The following is a 24,271-nucleotide window of genomic DNA, read 5'->3' on the forward strand; positions in this document are numbered from 1 at the left end:
AGGTATGTTTAGAAAGAGAATATCGTTGATTGAACCATCGTCCGATTAATCCCTTATACGGTATACCTACGCAATGTTCAAATAATCCTGGCATACAATCTGTTTTTCTTTAGTTAAATCAAACTTTAGCCTAATCGTGAACCTGTAAATTATATAAAATTTATTCCAAAGTTTTATAAGTATACGGGCCAACTCAATTTTCAAGCAAAATAAATTTTAGAATTCTTTTGAAATCCTCAGTATTATTCGACGTATGTTCATTATATTTTCATTTTTATAATACCTTTTTAAAAATTAAATTTACCAACTCAGCCTGTCCACACAGTGGCTCGGTCAATGATAAACAATTAAAGATCTGTCTGCGCAGTAAAACCTAATAACAAGATACATAAGAATGTATTATCAATGCTCATTTACATATTATTTTTATGTTTAATTGTAAGAATCTAAAAGACAGTCGTACTGTAAATAAAAAAAAATATTTATTGTGTTAGCCTTTTATTCAAAGGTTTAATGCTTACAGTCACTTAAAATTAAATATTTATTGCCCCCATAATACCCGTATTTTCAAATTAGTTGTGAAAATATGTCTATCGTTTGAACTTAGCATACAATAGCAATGTGAATCTACTATCGAAATGTACTATTTATTCAAAATGACTTGTATCTATAACTGCAATTTTTATGAATGACATGTCATTTGCCAGGTATGTTACTTATTCTTGTGTTACTTTGTCTTTGTCAAATGTCAATGTCATAACTCATTTGTCAATATTATCGTTAACGAGCGACAACAGCTTGTAAAAACAATAATAACACAATACTGAGTCGTGTTAGTGGAATTTATAGTTTTTTAAGTCTTACTATGTCTTATTCCGTTACTGAACCAGTGCCCGGCTTACAACAAAAGAAAGTGTTCAAGATTATTGTGCTTGGTGATTCTGGAGTGGGCAAAACGTGCCTCACTTATCGTTTTTGTGAAGGACAGTTTTTAGACAAATCTGAAGCTACGATTGGTGTAGACTTCAGAGAAAGGACTATAAAAATACGTAATGAAGATATAAAGGTACCATATTTATTCTTTACTTAAATGAATACTACTTTATTGATATATTTTGTTCACTTATTGTTAGGTAATATTTTTGTGCTGTGTACTTTTTCACCTTCTATGTTTGAAATAAAAGTGTAGTGTATAAAACCTCAGTTAATTTATAAATGTAATGCGTGTTCCCGTGCGTATACGTGTTCTAAAGAAAAACAGGTAAAATTTTAATAAACAATAAATTGTTAATAATTGACCCTGAGTTTATTCCCTGCTTAAATATAATTAATACAACTTTGCCATATAATATTTCAATGATATTAAAATTGTTTTCATGTAATGGGCCAATTTCTTTGTCAAATTTGTAATAATATACATGTATTTTATGCAAAATAAAAACAATAAGCAGACAATGTTTAAGCAAGTACCTATATTTATTATAGATTACTTCAATTTTAATTGTAAATTTAGCATATTTAGTTTCATAAAACTATTTCTATATAAGTTAATATAATTAAAATCGAACCAAACGAATTATTACACCGTGATCTACGCCTACCCACAGTAAAACAGGAAATTGTACGCCATACCAAAACTTACAAAGAGCGCATCGAACGACATCCAAATACTCTGGCCCGGCCACTAATGGCAAACCACAACAAAGCGCGACGTTTAAAGCGTAAAATACCTCAAGATTTAATACAATCACAGTAAACATAGTTACTGTCTAAACAACGAGGATGTGACAAAGGTCACATACCGAGCGCGCCAGCAATAGCACCAACCAACATGCTGCTGAATGTCCCACACAGGAGACAGATTGTAGTATTAAAGAATAATTAACATAAAAAAAAAAAAAAAAAAAAAAAAAAAAAAAAAAAAAAAATATATAATTAAAATAAAGAAAATTAACTCAATATATTTAAAATATTACTTCAATCAATTAGAGAAAAATAATTTCCAGCATTGTAGCAATAGTAAGTGAACTTGCTATATATTGAAATTTCCTTGTATTGCAGTTGCAGCTTTGGGACACAGCTGGCCAAGAAAGGTTCCGCAAGTCAATGGTGCAGCACTACTACAGGAATGTGCATGCTGTGGTTATCGTTTACGATGTCACCAAGCCAGAGACTTTCCATGTGAGTATAGACTATAGACTATAGAAATACATATATTAATCAGTTACATAAAATATATGCACTCTAAACTGTTAAAAGTTATTAAAAGAATATTTTTAATACCTGCTTTACTACTAATGTTATAAATGTCTGTCTGACTGTTGGTCTGTGTGTCTGTCTCTTCTAAACCACTGAACCAATTTAGATGAAATTTGGTACAAAGATAGTTTGAGATTTGAGAAAAGACACTGGTTAGGTTTTGTCATAGAAATTCCATGGGAGGAGAACCTTAGACGACGCGGGCAAAGTGCATAGCCAGTTATTATGTATGCACTTAGTAGAAAGCCATATTATTTAAGGACTTTTTACTTACTACGTGTTCTTCAATAAAAGTCTCACTGACACTTGTATACACAATTCAAGTGCGTATCTAAATTCTATAAGTATATAAAAGTAGAAATAATAAAACTATAAAAGCATTCATTTTTGTACATCAAATAATAACTAAAGTTTTCATATAAGTTACACATGTCACAAAGAAAATATTTGACCATTTACGAAAACTGCTCTTCAGATTTTGATGAAACTTCATCTATCATATACCTAGTAATTTTAAGTTAACCTAACCGTCTCTAACTTCTTCCCAAACTGACTCGCTCGTCTTATAACAAGTCAATATCAAGCTGGATGCAAGAGATCGAGTCGCACAGCCTCATGAGCGCGCCGCGCGTGCTCGTGGGCAACAAGTGCGACTGCGGCACGCCCGAGTCGCGCCTGGCCACCACGTACGCGCAGCGGCTCGCTGACAAGTACGGCATGCCGGTGAGTCGGCCGTACGACAGTTGTCAATTATGAAGTGACGAACGTTACAAAGAGAAAAATTGCAGTGTCAATGGGTAGTATAAAGCAGTCGCTTTCTATGTCTGTCCCTATGTATGCTATAATTTTAAAATTTCACAAAGGATTTTGTTGGGGTTTTTTTAATAGATAAGAGTGATTCAAGAGGAAGGTTTATATATATATATATATATATATATATATATATATATATATATATATATATATATATATATATATATATATATATATATATATATATATATATATATATATATATATATATATATATATATATATATATAATAACATTTATTAAACTATTCCAAAGGTAATGCGCGCAAAGCCGCTGGAAAAAGCTATACGCTAGTTATTATGAACTGTTTTATTTGTCTGCTGCGTCCTTTTGCCGCGAACTGTTTGGGAGTAGAATGGATAAAGCTCTGCGACTTTCTCTTTCTAATCGAGGGGGGTGGAAGTCCAGTTTTATCCATAGAATTCCATATTAACTATCTTTAAAAAATTTCACCATTTGAGACTTGATAAAGCATACCAACTCAGATCTTGTGGATTTGGAAGATACACAGCGAATTAAATTCAAGTTGATTTATTTTGAAATACTAACTTTGTTGATAACGTACGTAGTAAAGATAAATTTTCACTTAAACGCATCTCATTATCACTCTTTTGATTTCTATTAGATCGAAGTATTTATGAAAAAAGCTTGTCCTTGAATTATTATTAGGAATTGCCGATGGAACATGAGTCCTAGATTAGAGTGCTCATACGCAGACACTAACTTACTTGCTATCCTAAAACTCTTAGCTGAAGCAAAGGGCGTCGGCAGTATTCCGTTATGCATCCCGATATTGTCCCAATAGTTGTTGTTTTCTGTATAATATTTCTATTTAAATGTAAAATTGTCAAAATCACAGCTGTTCGAGACGTCGGCACTGCTGGACTCAGAGTGTGACAACGTGGAGTCGATATTCATGACGCTCGCACACAAGCTGTACTCCAAACAACCCTTGCGAGTTATAAGTGTGGAGGTGAGAGTAGAAAAATATACTGAAGTTATCACTATAGTTTAATTCAGTAATACATGTCCCCACATTGTCGCAGCGTCCCAACGCTTCATATTTCATGCTTTTTTTTTTACGCGAATTGTGAATCTTCTTAAAAATAGAGAAATAGACCTTTTTGAATGTCGATCTTTTATAAATAGAGAAATAAATAATAATATTGATATTTGAACATTCATCAAGTTAACGAGTGTTCTGTGTCTTTAAGTCTTACTTATAAACCACAGTCCCACGTGATGCAGAGTGATGGAAAATCATGACTACTTATTTTATTAGTACAGAAAACAAAATTTTAGACGTTTTATAATTGGTATATTTCGCGTTGTGAACCTTATGAGTTTTGTAACAGGGCTCACAGTCGCATAAACACCGTTGGTTATTCGCAAGGTGGATAAAAGATGTGCATACATACATAAATCGGTTCCTTATCTATATACTACTAGCAAACCCCGCGAACTCCGTTTCGCCACCAGATGGCTTCGTTTTTCCCGCTTTTCTGTTGAAATTTTTCCGGAATTTTCTTTGCTATAAACCTCACGACGCCCAAGACCTTTCCAACGAATGCAAAACCGTGGAAATCGGTTCGTGCGTTCTGGAGTTATAGCGTCAGGAAGGAAAACCCGACTTATTTTTATATAGTAGATTATATTAGTCATAATGAACACATACAGAGTGTTCAATTTATTGTTTTATCATTTTAATGTTTTGATAATTTCATGAAAATATTAAACTGGTGGTCAAGGAGAAGCTGTGGAAAATATAAGTAATAGGTGCGATTACAACATTTTAAATACATGTATACAATAGATATACATAAAACATACAAGAAGTAAGTTTTCATTTAACAAATAAAATGCAACTTAAACTTCTCTGCAGTCTTTTTTTTCATAATCATAACAATTTAAATATACATATCTATAAATTCTCGTGTCACAATGTTAGTAACCATACTCCTCCGAAACGGCTGGACCGAATCTCATAAAATTATGTACACATCGGGTAGGTCTAAGAATCGGCCAGCATCTATTTTTCATACCCCTAAATGATAAGCGTAAGGCAGAACAGCGTTTGCCGTGTCCGCTAGTGATAATATAAATATGCTTTTTTTTTACCAGGGAGAACAAGGTCCGAGGCTGGTCACTCTGCCGCGACAAAAACGAAGCAACCGCAATGACACTTGCCCTTGTAGCTAATTATAAATAAATAAGAAGATATCCAGTTAAATACTGGACAAAAGTATGGATAGATGTTAAAGTCGAGTGTTAAAAGTGAGAAATGTATGAAAAAATATGATATACTGGTCGGTTTACGAAATTGTGTGCCAAAAATTTTCCATGCGCCCTGTTGTTAGTTTAAGTTGGAATTTAACGCGATCGTAATTTTTCCAGTTAAATAAAGAAAAAAATAATAATAATATCAAACTAATACCTGAATTGATAAAAAAAATTTTTGAAAGTATCCCATCACTTAAATTTTTCCACTTATTTTCTATAAAAAGTATTTCTGATTCTGTTGAATTACAATAGTAAGTTACGACCTGTTGCGATACGTCACCGTTAGCTAACATATTTTTGGTTGTTAATTATGCTTTTAGCTTTTAAAATAAGGAAAGGAATTTTATTAAATCTTTAAAGATATCACGGACTTCCATGACATGAAAGTAATCTCCATAATATATTTAAATGGTTGAAAACGAAATAATAATTAACGGTGGTATTTACGTCACTCTCAAGAATTTGTATATTTTTATATAACACTAGCGGTCGGCCCCGGCTTCGCCCGTGGTACATATATAGCCTATAGCACTCAGGGATCATGTACATATCCAACGGTGAAACAATTTTTGAAATCGCTTCAGAAGTTCCTGAGGTTAGCGCATTCAAACAAACTCTTCAGCGTTATATTATTAGGATCGTCGCACACGGACCACAAACGCCGCCATAAGAAGCGATCTCTAAGCAATTATTTTTAGCGTGTGGCGGCCGGCGTCTGCGTGTGCGCCGAGTCTGTATAAAATGTATGAAAACTGACTCCTACTATGGACTCTTATGATCTCTTAGGGTCGCCGAGGGACTCTTAGTATCGACTTTAGTCATAGAAAATCATAATACGTTACGAACAATCAAAGAGCTCATAAAAGACTGTCGCACGAACTAGTCCGCCGATATTTTAAATATATTTATAATATGAGAGTTTCCACAGGCTTCGATCGTAAAATTATGAGGTTACGGTTACGTTTAGGTGCAGATTAATAACTAATAGATTCTGTAGTAGATAGTATATACTCGTTATGAAAAATATTGTCATTTTAATTACATATACATCATAACATTTTATAGTATATAATATGTAACTTTATGGAAAATTTGATAATTGTACAAGGTTTTGTACGTTATTGATATAGCAATTAAGTATACTTGATTATTTGAAGTACGTAACGGCGCCAGTTAACCGCCAATTAACCGAAATCTTGATGTTTTTGTATAGTTCTTAAAGGATCTTTTTAAGATGTTGTTTAGTTAACCGTTATGTAAGTAATGATGGAAATAATGTCATAATGCATTTTGAAATAACGTATAATAAATAGATAACTACTTATTTGTCTAGTAATGTAATAATCACAATGTATTTATACTATATGTTGGGTGCGAATCGAGATAACCTTAAAAGAATGACTAAATAAAACCATATCCTTTTCCTTCCCCTTCCTAGTTCTTTCCTTTATTCTTCTTGCCAATCCTTTCTTAACCCCTCCCCATTCATTAAAAGTCTTCCGAACCATTTAAAGTCGGCAATCCAAATGTAGAGGCGTAAAGACTGCATTGGACCTTACGTCTCTCCAAATGCTAATGGTAACGCTTACCATCAGGCGTCTCACCAGTTCCATTGCCGACTGTGACATAAAAAAACGTTGATTGATCAGTCGCATATTAATCACTGAATAATGAGTAAATTTCACAAAGTTTAAGTTACAAAGAGATAAAAAAATCGCCTGACAAAATAATAAAAACATGAATAATATATTAGGTAAACTTATCTTTCTCTCACGATCTCTTCTTTTAACTATACTTTTGTAAATAACATTCCTCTTTTGTTAATAGGGCTTAGTAAATGTATCACTGTTTTTGTTTGTAATAACATAATTGAATCAAGTACGTGGAAAGCGAAAATAATCATAGAACATTATGTATATAAAATTGAATAAGACAACTTAGAAAATTTATATTATATGGCCGGATTATCTATAAAACTTGCATTATGTTAAATGTAGATTTTCATTTGTAGTCATATTGGGTATAATGAAATTGTTTAAACGTTATTACTATGCCAGTCCATTAAGTGAACTGATTTCTTAATGTCAAAATAGGTTATATAATTTTATTTGAAATAAGCAACTTTTTATCTCCAGGAATACATAAAACATTAGTCTTAAGTTTTAGCCGCGGAGGGCAGCTATTTTTGGTGTACATAATATTTATATTATTGTATATTATACGACTAGACATTCCGAATGATGTATGAACATATTTTTATAACCATCTATGAAGTGTTTGCATGACGTCATGTGGTTAATTCGATGTTTATTTAATAAAAAGTATTGTTATATTTTGAAAAGTGCTTTTTATTTACAAACAAATATTAAAAATTAGAGATGATAATTAAAACACATTTTTGCATAGTTGGAATCCGTTAAAAAAAAATTAGTTTTATTTTTACTGACGCTTCAAATCTGGATAAGATAAAATAATTAAATTATTGTATTGTATCATCCACCCTTGATAAGATTGTTCAAAGTGTACAAATATAAAGGTGAAGGTAAGAAAGTGGCGGGAGGGCGATACCTCAGAGTTAGGGCTTAAGAATGATTTAAAAAATATCGCAATACATGTGCAAACAATGCATTTTAAGTAAGAAACTTCTCACTTTTCACTTGAAATACGGGCTCTGGTTGCAATCTTTTCCAGTAATACCTACGAACAGTCCAGACACAAAAAAATATAAGGAAAGGATTGAATATAACTTATGCTCATTAAATTGTGATGAATTGTTTGGATACATGAGTTTTAATGTGTATAGTGTGATATAGTTTACCATAGGTAGGATATAAATAAAAATACAGTATTAAATTTAAGCAATTTATTTCAAACACTAGTTAGATCAAAAAACGCTATATTTGTAACAACTAAAGCTGTGGATACACACACAAACCCGGCATTATACAAGCTCGTTCGGCTGTGTATCCTCAGCTCAAATACAACATACAGTAGTACCAAGAAACAGACGTTCCAACAACTTATTCAAGCTCTCGTGGTAATACTATAAATCCTTATATTTTTAACAATTTCATTCACACGCCATTTACATTCGGGACTATAATTAGCTAGAATTTAATACTATTCACGACCTATGACTAACTCTTATTTGCTTTAAAATCACACGGCGAAAATTAGTGTTAAATTATTCACCACAAATATCAACACGCGGCAAAAACGCGCGGTTTCGGGACGATTCCTGTACGTATACAATACACTGTCGTTAACCGGGCGTCGCTCGACTTGCGCGTGCCAATTTATGTTAGAGACAATTTGAAAAACTCGTAGAATTAAAATATTTATAAAGTTTTTATATTTTTATTTTACAATAATATCATGAAGCGAAATTAGTACCTTGAACGCATGTACGTATCGGTAGATAACAACGAATTTACATATCGACTACTTAAACAAACGCTTTAAAATAACTACTGCCTCACAGCGCCATTTCGAAACAGGTACTTTTTAAAACCAAACACTTTCGAGTATTTTCCATAACATAACTCCATTTTGTATTCAAAATCTGAACGTAGTTTTAGATGTAGACATATTATTCTGTTATTGAATAAATAAATCCACATTCTTCTTCAAGTTATTATCATGCGATCCTTAGGATCGGGCTTATTTGCCATGTAGGGAAGAGTACGACTAAACACACGATCCTTTGAGCTGGAAATATATACATATATTCGCACGTGTTTTTTCGTCGATACTTCGTGATTTTTGTATACTTTGGAGGGGGGTAGCGGGGGGTGGGTCATCGTTACAAGTGCATGTAACGGCGGCCCCTGGTTCACATGTTCTGCCAGGTGTTGGTGAGTATCATGTTGGTGTCGAGCCCCCTCGCGATGCGCTCGTGCACCGCGTGCGCCAGCCAGGTCATGCGCAGGCTCTCGTAGCGGGAGGGACACAGGTGCAGGGGGTTGCCGCGACGGAGGCCCTGGGGATTATTAGTGATAGATTAGTATTAGGCGTTAGAGCGTCGGGTTATGAAAAATAGCAATAAACGAATAACATATTAATAAATCTGTCTCTCAGTATCTTCCGTAGGAGTGCTAAATCTAAATTTCCATCTACGTGTCAAGTGGAACGAGGTAAAGTAGCAGAAACAAGCGGCGCTCACCTGGTCGGTCTCCCCGTAGGAGTCGAGGTAGGGCGCGGGCAGCAGGGCGCCGCGCGCGGGCGAGGGCGCGGCGAGCAGCAGCAGCTCGCAGTGGCGCACGCGCAGGAACACGCCGGCGCCCGCGCCGCACGCCGCCGCGTGCGCCACCACCGCGCCCACCAGCTCCGTGCCCGCGCCGCCGCGCCCGCCCGACTGCGGGCGAGAGGGAGACGCTCCACTGAGGTATCGCGGTGGGGTACCCCACTGGGGTACACCAGTGGGGTACACCAGTGCGGTACATCAACGGAATAAACCAGTAGTACCACTAGTATCAGTACACCCTTATATGACTGAGTTTATACTAAAATATGTGAACTTGGAGGGTCCATAGATTTTGAGCGTTATAGTGTGTGGGTAGGATACAATATTAATATATAAAGCATAATATACATTATAAAGCGTTGGCAAGATGAAAATATGTTGTCTATAAATAAAAAATATTTTAGGAAAGTAGTGATTTCTTAAAAATTTGAAAGCGTTGTTCAATGAAATACTATAGGTTAGGTATAGGTATTCGAAAGCTGAATGAAGTAGAGTACTTTGAGGCATTTCTACTAAAGAAGTTACCAAAAATGTTCAGTAACAAATTGTCTCATGACAAAAAAAGAACCAATAAATACCATCGAACTCACCTTCTTCATCTCAATCTGGCAACAATAGCTCTGCGAGCACAGTATCTGTCCGCACACGAGACACATGGTCGGATTCTTGCTGTCCTCCCGCTCCGAGTTGGGGCACGAGAACTCCGACACTATGTTCATTAGTTCCGAGAAATCCTCTGGTAGGTTTATTAACCTCGGTGGCTCGCTGGGTTCTAGAGCCACCGTTTTGGGTATTTCCCCATTAAACCAGCTGTCGGAATAGCTGCACCACTCCAACGCCTTCTTCCTCGCAATCGGAGTGTCCATTAATTCCCTAAACGTGGTGGGCATGTCTAGATAGCCACACATCGTCTCCCACGTGTCCCCGCCGACCACCGTCAGTTCCGTGGGCGGGTTTATATCGCTCAAAAAGTGGAAGAATAAGCAGCAACACCTGAGAAAATCGTGACACTGCTGTTTAACCGTCTCCCAAACTTCGTTTTCGTTTACTTTCTCGATGTCTAGGTTGCCTCTTCTCAGCTCCTTCATCAGCGGAAGTAGATTCTGCAATTCCGGCCGTTTGATTTGATCTGCGCCCTCCATGGGTTCGCTCGTGTCGACGTCCATGACCATGAGGGCTCTCGTTATTTGCGCTCTGAAGGACTGCAGCGCGATTTGCCTCGCGAGGTGGGTCGGCCGCGCCGGGCCGGCGGCTTTGCAGAACAGGGAGGGAGCCGTGAGGACTAGAGCGACTAGGGTGCCGAAAACGTGATGGGATACGGGAGAGGTGTTTTCTAGGGTGCCTAGGGTGCTGAGCGCGTGGTGGGAGAGGTGTTTCGGCGAGGACCATATGGTGGGGAGGACGGCTGCGAGGCGGATGAGGGCTTGGAGAGCGTCTCTGTGACGAGAGGGCAGGTCGCCCAGGAGCGGCCGGCTCTCGGCTTGCAATATAGCGTTGGTGCTCATTATTGTGTAGGATGTGGATCTGTACAGAGCGGCGAGGGCGTGGAGGCCGCTGGACTCCGAGTTCCCGCTTATAGCCGGCAACATCTGCAAAGCAATACGTATATTTGAGTCGGCGACTAGAGAGGAGCTTATCGCTGACAGTCTATCGCAACGGCGCACTGACCGCCACGAAGTGCTCGACCAGCTGCTTGGCGGTGTCGGCGTAGGGCGGCAGCGCGGTGTCGAAGTGCGCCAGGAAGTGGTTGGGCAGCAGCGTCTCGGCGTGCGTGGACACGTACACCTCGGCCTCGTCCGCGCTGTCGTCCTCCGGCTCGGAGGAGAGCGCGCCCACGCTGCGCGCGCGCGCCCGGCAGTGCATCTCCTCGCAGTACTCCGTGCACAGGTGCACCGACGCCGAGCACACCTGCCCGCCGACACACACACATGTAGATAGTTATCGACTCACGTCAATTTACATTCAATTATAAATTTTCGCGATGAATCTAATTTGTAGAGATTGGAAAAGAATAGATGCACAAACTCAAGTAACTAAAAAAACAGGGGGATATGATTAATTGTTAAATCTGTTGTTTACACATTATTTTTAAACTATGTTATAAATTCTCGGACGCACTATAATCTCAAACATTACAATTATGTTAATTGTCAGTATGAGTGACATGTCTCAAACATGCCACATACACACATACATACTCGTATTTGGTAATAATAACAGTAATATTTCAAGTTTAAACAATCATTCAATCATATGCAAATTAAAATTTATCTCAATCAGTTTTTTATTCGTGCCATATAATTGTACACCTTAAGAATACAAATATAAAGGGCTCGGCACATGGATCCAGTTCGAAGGACCTGTGAGTCACCCGACGTTAACGTGATGTGATGTCACATTTTCACTTTTACAGTGTTAACTGGCAGTTTATACGAATATACTCAACCTAATTAAGACACACTGCTTTTAACTTAACCGCCTCTAAAAATATCTATAGGAGTCATACTTGATGTTTCAACTTCAATATCAGTTTGGCAGCGTCCGCAAAGGTCTCATCGGCGAGGGGCGGCGGGGCGGCCGGCGGGAGGGGGGGCGAGGGCAACAGGGGCAGCGCCGTGTTGCAGAGCCGTTCGCACAATGGGCACAAATACTCTTTTTTCTCTACGTCAAATGCTGCCGGTTGTCGGATGCGGTAAGGTCTGGAAATTAATATATATGGGGTTATCATAGAAAAAATATGTTTTAATTGATTACAGAAATAACAAATACAGCAAAAAAATATATAAAAAAAATTGTATGTGTAAATCAACACCCCTTTAGCTCACCTAAGCTTCTCCTTATCCAGCACGCCCTCGACGTACTTCTTCCAGCAGCGCGCGTGCAGCGCGTGGCCGCAGCACGACACGTGCGGCTGCGCCGGCAGCTCGGCCGGCAGTGACGCGTCCGCGACAGCGGGCGTGCCCTCGCCCCCGCCCCCGCCGCCGCCCCCCGCTATAGGGGCGGGCGGGGCGGGAGGTGTGGGCGGTGAGCGGGACAGTACGCGCGATTGTTGCACGAACGCGACTAGCACGAGCGGCTCCGTCATCGCTTCGACACGCCCCTATAATGTAAAATTTATGCGTGTACAGAGGTACAGGTATATAAAATAACGCTGCTTATATGATACGTACAGTATTGTATGAGTGTGGTAAATACTCGTTTTTCGTCAACCGTCAAAAAACGCGTTAATCATAAAAAATAAATACCTTATTTTCTCAACAAAACTGCCAGTTAGAATGTTACATAGACATATTTTTTTATAGAGATACTAGCTGCACCCGACAAACGTTGTTCTGCCTTACTCTTATCATTTAGGGGTATATAAAATAGATGTTGGCCGATACTCATAGATACCCGATAAGCACAAAATTTTCATCAAAATCGGTCAAGCCGTTTCGGAGGAGTATGGCAACGAAAACTGTGACACGAGAATTTTATGTATAAGGTGTTTTTTTTTTATAATAATCAATATTATACTATAGTCTACTTTAGTTAAAAACACATAATTTTTAGTATCTAAATAGACCAGCGAAAAGCTTTATGTATGGTATATGCGGGTACATGCGTGTACCTGCTCCTGGCACATGATGCAGACGCGCGGCGGGTCGCTGCCGCCGCCGCCCCACACGCCGAGCGCGGCGCCGCGGTACAGGCACGCCAGATCCTGCTTCTGCTCCTCCTCTGTGGCCTAAACAATACACAAATGGTTATATTTATGGAACAAACTGATTTAAAACACGTTTTTATTCATTTTAATATGATAATATCAATAAGTTTATATGTACAAAACCATTAACATTTATTTTAAGCGTGTTTGACGTTAGTGCATCGATGACTTATCATTATGATTTTTTGTATATATCTAAAATAGGAGAAAATACAACCGAAACACGAAAAATAACTCTCGTATATGACATAAATAAAGTAACCAGTTAGCCAACAACAAAAATGTGCAACGTCCAAATCTCAACTCAAGTGTAAAACAAAAAGTGTCTCACTTCGGTAGTGGTTTCCTCGAAGAGCGTCGCGTTGTTCGTGATGAACTTGTTCATCTGCGCCTGCATTTGCGCCATCAACTTGGCGCGCCTCTCGGCCGCGAGTTTGGCGCGACGCGCCTTCTCTTTTTCTAATAAAAAAACATATAAAATTTGAAAAAAAATTTGATCACGAGGCGGGTTTCGAACCCGCATTTCCTGCCTAACCGTAGCAAGAAGGCAAGAAACGCGGGTTCGAATCCCGCCTCGTGATCAAATTTTTTTCTATTCTTTCAAAATTTCTCAATTATAAAGCATTTCAATGTTATAAAACTAAAAATTAAATCATATAAAATTTGACAATAAGTGAATTTAAATAAAAATTACAGTCAGAAAATATTTCCACAATCCCTGAAAGAGACTTTTTGATACTTAACAAAGATTTGTGTATAACCTAAAAGAACTAAACGGTCTGAAAAAAAAATTAAATTAAATTTTTAGTTTTATAGCATTGCTTTCAAAAATTTTCATGTTTAAAATATTTTTTTTATAGACATCTTATAAATCTCGTGTCACAATGTTTGTCCTCAATGGACTCCTAAACCACTTAACCGATAAAAATAAAATTCGCACACCATGTTCAGTTCAATCCAACTTATATAGTTAGTAATAGTTTAATAGGGGCGTGCAGCTAGTATTGTTATATAGTTACCGGCTGTCTCATCAGCGGGTTTGTCGTCTTGTTCCACTTCCATTTTGTCACCGTCTCCCATTTCGTCGCTTTGGCCCAGAAGAGATCTGAAGCAGTAAGTTTTGTACATCACTACATAGTATAAAACAAAGTTGCTTTCTCTGTTCCTATGTCCTTATGTATGCTTAAATTTTTAAAAACTACGCAACGGATTTTGATGGGTATTTTTGTAATAGATAGCGTGATTCAAGAGAAAGGTTTATAACTATAATAATATCTATTGAACTACTCCGAATTAACGTGTGCGAAGCCGCGGACAAAAACTAGTAAATAATAAGTATGAGTTTAGACAGTTTTGGTACCCTACCTGATCTAAAAAAATAAACAATTTCAGTAGTTCTTGCATATTTCTTTATTCTATACAAATAGGTTTACTGCAACAGCAAATAGGATTGGTCACCAATTCAATTTATAACCGTGTCAACAGTTGCTTAGCCCCGTTTTATACGTCTCTATATATCCCCCCCCCCCTCCCTGGTGAAACAATCAATGCAACATTCGTCCGTCCCCCAGCGACCTGATCTTCGCGAGCAGCCAGTTGGCGAGCGCGCGGTGCGCGTCGACGCGCGGGCTGGAGGCGAGCTTCTGCAGCAGGTCGAGGAGGCCGGCGCGCGCGGCGCTCTCCGCGAACGCGAGGAACTCGTAGTGCCCGCTCTCCTCGTCGCGCAGCGCGTAGCCGATCAGGTGCAGCGCCTGCCGGCCGGGGGATCATCGCAGCTTATTGCCGTAAATAACATATTAAATATACTCACGTATAAATGAACTAGAATTCACGCTTTACCGATACAATCGACTTTATTGTTTCACTTGTTCATGAGGGAATTATTTAATTGTTGTATTGTCTCCGATCGTTGGAAGTGTCTAAAGTTTGAATTAAATGTGTCCTTTTTGAATTGGTTAAAAATCAAGTAAAATTATATTATAAGAGTATTAAAGAGTATATTTCGTGTGTTATAAGGAGGATATAAGAGCTATCGTTACCTTGTGCACCTGCGGCTCGGAGAAGCTGCGCGCGCGCAGGTCGAGCGCGCGCTCGAGCACGCAGCGCAGCACGTGCAGCGCGCCGTCGCACTGCAGCAGGTTGGCGAGCAGGCGGAACGGCGCCGCCAGCCGCGGCAGCCGCGGCGGCGGGCAGCACTCGGGGAGACCTGCCGGGTGTTTACGCATCATTGCGTTGTCAACGACGCGTGTACTTTTTAAATACGCCATTTATTCATAATTTTTTATATTTTTTATATTTTTCATATTGAAAACGGCCGTTAATGCAATGCAGTGCTGAATTAATAAACATCAAACTTTATCTGAAACTTCTCTAACTCCACCTACCAAAAAATAAACCCCCCAACTACATTACTCTACATTACTCTAAATTACTCACCAGCTGCTTTCCTCCTATTCCTCTGCTCCTCCTCGCTCCTCGAAAGCTCCTCTCTCGTGTAATGGTAGAAGAACGCGTCGTACTCATCATAGAGGTGCGGCTTCAGCTTATACACGCCTCTATTGTTGCCCCCAGTGGGCTTTGTAAAGTCAGCGACCTCGTGTATCACACTTTCGAGTCCGGTCTCGTGTAACTGGTCTTCTGGGAGGGACCTGGAGGAAAAAATAATAGTAGGACAAAAGAACATAAAACCACCGCTACTTTACCACTTATAGCTTGGACACACATGCACATTATGTATAGCAAAATTTTAAAAATTCTGCTGTATTTTATTTTATTTAAAACATTTTTTGGCGTTATAATTATTTTTTCAAATAGTTGAGATTAAATTCTTAATATTTAATTGCGACAATCTTCTGCGTATTTCAATAAATCAATTTGCTTATTATTTACCTGTTTAGCTCCGAGTGTGGCATGGGCTTGACGCAAAGCATCTGAATAATCTCCTTCTTAGTCCTCTCCTCGTTTGTAACTTCTCCCACTCCGGGCACGTAGCGGGAACCCACAACTTGAAAGCGGATAGAATCATTTAAGATGAAGTTAAAAAGAGAGGGCCTGGATGGGTTTATTTCTATAAAATAAATAATTCATAGCATAAACGTATTGAAATATTAATACACTAACTAATGAATCTTTATAAATACAATAGCCGCTCATACCGGCTCCGCCCGGGATAATTGGGATAGAAACAAAATAAAATATTAAATTCAGTTCAGTTTCAGTAGGTCCAGATATTACCCATTTATACCAATCTTTACCTACATAATTAAAGTATTTATATAATAACGTTAAATGTAAAATGTCTGAAATAATTTAAATTGCAAAATTGCACTTCACGATCACCTACATCTCTTGGATATACACAAATATCGTAAACAAAACCGGTGATCAAAGTGGCACTCACTGGTGATGAGCAGTCCCAGGAACTCCTCCACCATGCTGATGGTGTGCCGCAGCGTGTCGTCCTCCACCGCACGGGATTCGAACTCCGCACTCGCCCACTCGAGCAGGTTGAACTTGTTCAATACGTGAATTATAAACTCGTTGCTCTCTATTAGCGAGGCGCCGATCTGTAAGAAGCAATTACCATATTTTAGAGATAAATTATTATCACTTACATCACCACACCACGGACAACGAGGAAACCGACATGACGAAGAATCAAAAGGTTGACGTGATATGACATCTGCCAACTCGCACCAGTGTGGTGGATTATTGTCTGAATACTTATAGGACGCCCATGTCGCTGGAGTAAAACCAAATAGGGTTTTTAATTTACTAGTAACTATGGGCATAAAGTAGCGTTATATGATAAATGGTGTATTAATAAACACAAATTCGACTCGAATTATTTTCTGCTGTTACATTTTCTGCCGGCAAGAAGATTGAAACTAGAAGGGGGGAGGTGTCTTGGCATATACTACGAATAGTAACCGAAGGGAGGGAGAGAGTTCCTAAAAATAGCGTCACGTAGTAGTACCATCCCTTATGATGATGAATCCAGCCCTTATTTATATCTACGGTGTGGCAATGAAACCTCATCACCTGCAACATGACGACATCCCGGTCCAGCATCTCGGCGCGACACTTGACGTTGTGGTAGAAGTAGAGCTGGTTGAGGAGCGCGAACCCGTTGCGGCGCCACATGCCAGCGTGCACCTGCGCTATCATGGCCGCCGTGCGGAGCACCGGTTCTGGAATAAATTGAAACAAATCAAATTATTCTTCAAGAGATGGAGATCGTATATAGATAGATAGCTAGCTATCTTTGGTAACTATGACAAAAAAAGTTAATTTATATAATCTTTGGTAGCCTATCAAGACCGACCTCCTAACGATATATAGACGAAACTGTTAGGCTAAGTCTATGCTGTCGATAGGGTATTCTTTTAATTTAGTTAATACTTTAATAAATACATAAATTTACATTTTATTTAGATCCGGCTCGAAGGACCAGGAAAATTTCTTGGATTACACACAAGTCTAGTTCTGAGAGGGGGTAAAGTTCTCACCAATAAGTTCCTCAGGCGTGGGCTTGGGCCTATCCTGCCTATCGAACTCGCGGCTGTGGTATGAGAGGCCGTGCGCGTGGAGGTGCAGGTGCAGGCCGGCGATGAAGCGGGACAGCGGCCTGTGCACCGACACCGGCTCCTTCGACACGTCGTACGGGATCACCGAGGCGCTCTGGTTACCTAGCTCTGGGTAGAGGGAGTCAAAATTAAAATTTGTGTAATCGAAAAACATATACCATACAATAGGTATGTGTGACGAAGCAATAAAAGACGACTGATTGAAAAATTTAATCACAATGGACATGATAAAATTATTGAGCACAGTCCATTTTGTGAATTTTTACATTTATAAGAAAATCGTTTGAAAAAACTGATATTATTCACTTAAATAGAAGATTTATGATTCGAAAGTTAATGCAACAATGCAACATGAAAATGGAGAAAGAAATTTCTTTATATACATATAATTGATAACGATCGATATAGACGAAACCGTCACTTTTTACACGATACATTTGGAGGTTTTTTTTGCCTTGTGTAATATGTAATCTAGTGTGTGCGAGTGCGTGCGTGCGCGTGCGTGTGCGTGCGCGCGTACCGGTGAGGCGCGGCTCGGGCTGGCGGCACGTGTCGGCGTGCCGGCGCAGCGCCATGCGGTAGGCGGACGCGCACAGCGCCCGCTCCGCGCTGCACCACTCCAGCGCCAGCGTGATGCTGTGCGCGAGCTTCACGTGCAGGTTGAACGCGGACTCCCACTCCGGCTCGTACTCCATGTGCTGCCCGACCTGCGCGACCGCCGGCAACGTGCCCAATGTTACAGATCAATTGTGTAAAAATCCCTAGGTTCGGCTCGAAGGAACAACGCGAACCAAGTTTTGGAACATTTAATTAGTAAATGGATTTATGTGTCGACTTTTAAAATCCATCACTACATAGTATAAACAAGTCGCTTTCTCTGACCCTATGTCTCTTGTATGCTTAAATCTAAACTACGTAACGCATTTTGATGGGTTTTTTAATAGATAGAGTGTTTCAAGAGGAAGGTTTATATATACAATAAAATCTATTAAACAACTCTGAATTAAGCGTGCGAAGCCGCGGGTAAAAACTATTTATAAAAAAATCGTAATTGCACAGAGAATTAAATTCAAATTAATAATTACTTTATTGTTAAATAAATTACATAATATTGCCCTAAAGTTTGTTTGAACCTCATATTATTAAAAAAACCAAAGTCTACTCCGTCATTAAAAATATTGTAGTCTTGCAATCTCTTAATATATATGCATATACCAAGAAACATATAGCAACAGAAAAAGTTTTCCACCTCACCTGTCTAACAACCGAGTCCATATCCTGCATCATGACGAGTAGATTCAAAAGCAACGACAACCCGTGGAGGAACCCCTTCCGCAAGTCATCGTCGAACGACGTCGGCACGGAGCTCAGCAGGTACTTGACATCGTACAGAATGAACTGAGCGCGTTTGAACGCCATAGACAAGTGATTGCGTTCGAATTCAAGGCGACCCTGTAAACAAATTATACATAGAAGAATACATACGAGTGATTTAAACAAAATGCATTTACTCAATTAGTAATAAATTCAAAATTCAACTTGTATTTTCCTGCATAGCGGCATACGGCAAATATCATGCATATAGCATCGCGCCGGCTTCCTCCGTGGCACATATATATTAGATAGTCTATGTCACCCACTGAAGTTACTAAGTAACCGTGAAGGAAATTTCGAAATCGGCCCAGTGGCTTTTACGTGAAAAAAAAAAAACACAAAAGTTTCCCCTTTACAGTATTAAACGATATATATTAGAGATAGCACGGCAAATTTTGTCAACGGGGGGACGTCCTTGAGCGTGATCTACCGTCCGTGCTAAAGAAGTAGCCCTTCTGGCTAACACCGAGACTCATCACAAAAAAAACGTGTCGCACTCGGAGACTGCCGTGGTATAGCTATTACATTTATATTTGCAAGTTTAAAAAAAAAATCAAAAATGGAGCAACCCAAAGCTGCACGCCCGTACCTCCGCGTTGCAGCGCCGCACGCACTCGCTGACGAACGTGTTCATGACCACGAAGAGCGCGTCGTGCTTCGCGATGAGGTGGTGCGCCAGCGTGGGCGTCGTGTACAGCTGCACCGACAGCGACGATATCGAGAACGAGTGGTCGTGGTCGTCGCGGATGAAGTCCTTCAGGATCGAGCCTGGTTGGTGTGTGGAGTGGATGCATTTTAGTCGTGGAGGAAATTTATATAGGGAGGTTGGTAAAAGGTTGGTCATTTTCTTATGAACAAGAAGGAGCTTATAACCATTTTAAAGTTGTTGATATCAAGTTATAATTTGTTGTGTAATATTTGTTTACTTTTCATATATATTAAAAATACTTGGCTGAGGTGGTAATGAATTCAATAGGTAAGAATACGAAAGCTAAGCTAGTCATAGAAAGATATAAACATTTTCAATCGACGTTCCAAAACGAAGAAGATTGACAAATTTACTGACTTTTTTTGTCGTATTAATGCCCTCATTTAGTCCAGTTTTGGAATTTGGAGCAGTACCTCCCCTGGGACAACATTGACTTTTTTTAAGTAGAGAATTATAAACTACCGTAATATTTAACTGGGGAGATATGAAACCACTCACCATAATTCTTCGTAAACAATGTCGCCATGGTTCGCTTGGTGGAGTAATCCATCAGCGTGGTGGCGATCAGCAAGCGGTGCCAGGCGGTCCGTGCCGCTTTCCACATGCGGCAGTCGTTCTGCATCACCCCCGCGGCCACGCCCCCCGGCCCCGCGGCACCCCCCGCCCCGGCTCCCTCCACCCCCAGGGCCACCTGGCTCACGGCCAGCCGGAGGCTCTGCTCTTGGCTCACGAAGTTTTGGAGCCTAAGTTTGGATGTGTTCATTGGATTACAATCATGAGTCTGAGTGTAGTGAACCATAATGACATAGTGGAAATTTCCTTACTGATATAATTAATTTATGCGAAAGTGTATTTGTTTGTTCGTTTGTCATTCTTTCACGTTCCAATGGAGCTATTATATGATATACTAACTAAAATATACGAATATGATATATGATGAAAAATAACAATTCATTAACACTTGTAAAAGTTAACATGAATAAAAATGTTTTGATGAGTTTGAGTTAGGGGAAACTAATGATACTCTAACAGAAAAATACTGCTAGACCGCCTCCTTGGTATAGTGGTAAACGCGTGAGCGTAGAATCGAGGTCCTGGGTTCGATTCCCGGTGGGGACAATAAAAAAAGTCTCGGTCTGGCCGGACACAGAAGGCTCATCACCTACTTGTCCATAAAGAAAATCGATCAGTGAAACAGATGTATATCACCTGCCCCATATCCCAGTAGGGGACACGGGACTTCACTTTTTTACATTTTATTATTTATATGAACTTTTCCTCAGTCTTGTTAGTCGATTAACTGAATTGGATTCTGTGTTTTACTTTCCTTGACACGAAAAAACGAACTTGTCTCTTGAATTTATTACTTCAAATGTTTAAAAACAAGTTTTGAATTTTTAAATAAAGGATGTATTATATATCTGTTGTCTTGTCTTTAAAATAATCTTTTATTCCTAGAATTATACAGAAATAATAAACTATTGCTTACCGAGTACCCAATCCCCCCCCTCCCAGCACTTACCACGTGAGCAGCTTCATGGCGAAGGTCTGGTGCGCGACGACGTGAGCGTGCATGACCAGCACGCGCAGCTCGGACCCGTGCCGCGACGTGAACCTGTCGAACATCACGCACCGGCTGAGCGACGCGTGCGCCCCGCGCCCCCCCGCGCCCCGCGCCCCGCGCCCCGCGCCCGCCGCCGGCGGACTAGACGCGCACTCGCTCGCGACGCGCTTTTATACGCTTTTTTTTTTCGATTAGCCACACGAAACGTCCGACGCGATATTAACGAAAAAGTAGCGGGTTATATTCGCGAGATATTATGGTTAAACAAATTCCATCCATTTAAAATCATAGAATGAAATTGATGTTTCATCCCATATTTAGTTAAACCCCTTAAATACAACTCTTTATAAGTTAAATATCTACAGCGACTACAACAATGTAACACAAATTTAATGAATTTTTCGACCCCACGGGGCATTTACGAGCTTTGCGAGTGTTCATCTAGTCAGTCGTCACTATACATATATACGTACATATATAGAATATATACATATACAGGTATATGTATAGCTCTTAATTACTATTACTCGAATATGTATCAACAAAACCAGCTGAAAGTCTTTTAAATTAGATAGTTGGCTTTTCATCTTTCAGCCCATTCATTGACCCATACTTGATTGACATTATCATGTTAAACAATTACGAAATATAAAATTATTGAAAAATATCGGGTACATACATTTGAAAATGTTATTTCATACATAAAAAAACATTAACTACTTTCAGAATAAAATGTATCACTGAAAGGTCCATCTTCTCGAAAAGAACTATATCAATCTAATATAAAAAATTATAAAAGTATATACCGTCTACATTCTTTCCTTAACATATACTGTATATAAATACTATCTGACAGGGCAAACGCTTTTCTGCCTTACTCTTATCATTTAGGGGTATGAAAAATATATGTTGGCCGATTCTCAGATATACCCGATATGCACACAAAATTTCATAAGAATCGGTCCAGCCGTTTCGGAGGAGTTTGGTAGCTAAAATTGTGACACGGGAATTTTATATATAAGACGTAGAGTGAAGGAAAGGCTAAGGACGCGAGTTCGAATCCCGACTCATGATTCTTATCCATGCTTAAAAAAAAAGGATTTTTTCTTCTTAATACTCACATCTCAATGTCGGTCTTAAGCTTGTCGCAGACCTGGAACGAGTTGCACTTGACGAGGGCGCGGCCCTCGCGGTCGATGAGGCTCACCAGCTCCACCGAGTCGCGGTGGTTGCACTTCATCACCCGCATCAGCGTCGTTATCACCTGCGATCAGTTATATTATATACTAGCTGCACCCAGCAAACGCTGTTCTGCTTTACTCTTATCATTTAGGGGTATGAAAAATAGATGTTCTCAATAAGATTCTCATAGATACCAGATAAGCACAAAAAAATTTCATCAAAATCGGTCAAGCCGTTTCGGAGGAGTATGGCAACGAAACTGTGACACGAGAATTTTATATATTAGATATACTAGATGCCCGTCCCGGCTCCGTTCGGATATCAAGATTCCCGTTTTATCGCAAGGGTGCAATTTAACAGGATAAAAAGTATCCTAGCATACAAGTCAGCTCATACTCTATCTATAAGTATACCAAATTTTATCAAAATCCGTTCAGTAAGATCAGCGTGATTGACAGACAAATATCCAAACAAACAAACTTGCGAGCAAGTGAGACAATTAAGTTGATTTTATCATTAAATCAGCCTCACAAATTTTTTAACCCATATTTATAACTGTAAATAAGAGTAGTCCCACTAATATTATAAATGCGAAAGTTTATAAGGATGTGTGTGTGTTTGTTACTCCTTCACGCAAAAACCACTGAACCGATTGCAATGAAATTTCGTACGTAGACAGCTGGACAACTGGAATAACATATAGGCAACTTTGTATCCCGATATTCCTACGGTATACGGACTTACGCGGATGAAACCGCGGGGCGCAGCTAGTTCTAATACAAAATCATCAATCAGTACAGACACGGTATTCTAGCATCTATTACCACTACATAAAACATATAACGCTAATCAAACCTGTTCGAAGGTATGCGTTTCGTCGTTGTACAGCACTGTGCAGTAACAATCCGGCTGATCTAGTATCTGTAGAAGGTCGCGTTCTGCGTCCTTCAATCTGGAAAAGTATTATTTCTACGTCATCACCATCATCACCATCAATCTTCTATTTTATATTTTAATCATCTTTTGAACAGAAAAATTGGATCTCATGTTTGATTTATACAATATTATTGAGAGCTATACATAACCTATATATAGCATACTTTTTAGCATTTCTCTTGGTAGATGAATAATGCTGATTAAATTTAAATTACCTGAGATCATTGGGCAAGCCGGGCGCGTGGTCAAGCGTGAGCAAGCGGAAGCAGTAGGACAGACAGACGGAAGTAACAATCTTCATACGCTCCAACACTTCCGGACTCACGCTGGCGGTTTCCTCTTTATCGTCTGGCGCCTGTTAACATTAAGAATATTATTTAAACAATTATTCTCATATTGGACATGGGTTTTAATACAATAAAAGTTCTATATTTATCGTTTATTTTAACTAGCTACATGCCAGTTTTGTTGATCTTTTAATTGATATCTTAGGCGAAAAATATTAACACCTTAGATATTTCGCGAAGTTTTCCCCTCCCACATTATCACTCCTTCTCTCCCTCGAAATGCTCCCAAAGAAATTCTCCATTCCAGCAACCCAATAGTTGAGCCCCAGCT

The 24,271-nt window shown here is 39.2% G+C and overlaps 2 protein-coding genes across 2 annotated transcripts in view; one reads left to right on the forward strand and one right to left on the reverse strand.

The window, feature by feature from the left end:
• Positions 1-761: 761 nt before the first annotated feature.
• Positions 762-6,862, forward strand: LOC119837508 (putative Ras-related protein Rab-33). The gene is made up of 5 exons (XM_038363109.1): positions 762-1,066; positions 2,062-2,181; positions 2,833-2,982; positions 3,933-4,046; positions 5,195-6,862. Exons 1-5 carry the CDS (start codon positions 866-868, stop codon positions 5,270-5,272), a joined length of 663 nt encoding a protein of 220 aa, XP_038219037.1. The 5' UTR covers positions 762-865; the 3' UTR covers positions 5,273-6,862.
• A 1,339-nt stretch (positions 6,863-8,201) lies between these two features.
• Positions 8,202-24,271, reverse strand: part of LOC119837377 (E3 ubiquitin-protein ligase UBR1) — a 32,758-nt gene continuing 16,688 nt past the window's right edge. Inside the window, exons 5-29 of the mRNA XM_038362945.1 lie at positions 24,265-24,271; positions 23,869-24,008; positions 23,573-23,669; positions 22,657-22,799; positions 21,494-21,586; positions 20,470-20,714; positions 19,852-20,030; positions 19,143-19,340; positions 18,409-18,595; positions 17,811-17,996; positions 17,344-17,492; positions 16,703-16,868; positions 16,192-16,306; positions 15,739-15,950; positions 15,342-15,508; positions 14,878-15,053; positions 14,322-14,407; positions 13,634-13,761; positions 13,207-13,323; positions 12,422-12,696; positions 12,103-12,295; positions 11,265-11,504; positions 10,187-11,185; positions 9,516-9,707; positions 8,202-9,332 (exon numbers count right to left, since the gene is read on the reverse strand). The exon at positions 24,265-24,271 is cut by the window's right edge and continues 142 nt beyond it. Of these exons, the coding sequence (XP_038218873.1) occupies positions 9,186-9,332; positions 9,516-9,707; positions 10,187-11,185; positions 11,265-11,504; positions 12,103-12,295; positions 12,422-12,696; positions 13,207-13,323; positions 13,634-13,761; positions 14,322-14,407; positions 14,878-15,053; positions 15,342-15,508; positions 15,739-15,950; positions 16,192-16,306; positions 16,703-16,868; positions 17,344-17,492; positions 17,811-17,996; positions 18,409-18,595; positions 19,143-19,340; positions 19,852-20,030; positions 20,470-20,714; positions 21,494-21,586; positions 22,657-22,799; positions 23,573-23,669; positions 23,869-24,008; positions 24,265-24,271 (4,837 nt within the window). The 3' untranslated portion in view covers positions 8,202-9,185. The remainder of the gene's footprint in view (positions 9,333-9,515; positions 9,708-10,186; positions 11,186-11,264; positions 11,505-12,102; positions 12,296-12,421; positions 12,697-13,206; positions 13,324-13,633; positions 13,762-14,321; positions 14,408-14,877; positions 15,054-15,341; positions 15,509-15,738; positions 15,951-16,191; positions 16,307-16,702; positions 16,869-17,343; positions 17,493-17,810; positions 17,997-18,408; positions 18,596-19,142; positions 19,341-19,851; positions 20,031-20,469; positions 20,715-21,493; positions 21,587-22,656; positions 22,800-23,572; positions 23,670-23,868; positions 24,009-24,264) is intronic.

Source organism: Zerene cesonia, chromosome 27, assembly GCF_012273895.1.
Source record: "Zerene cesonia ecotype Mississippi chromosome 27, Zerene_cesonia_1.1, whole genome shotgun sequence".
Taxonomy (NCBI): Eukaryota; Metazoa; Arthropoda; class Insecta; order Lepidoptera; family Pieridae; genus Zerene; species Zerene cesonia.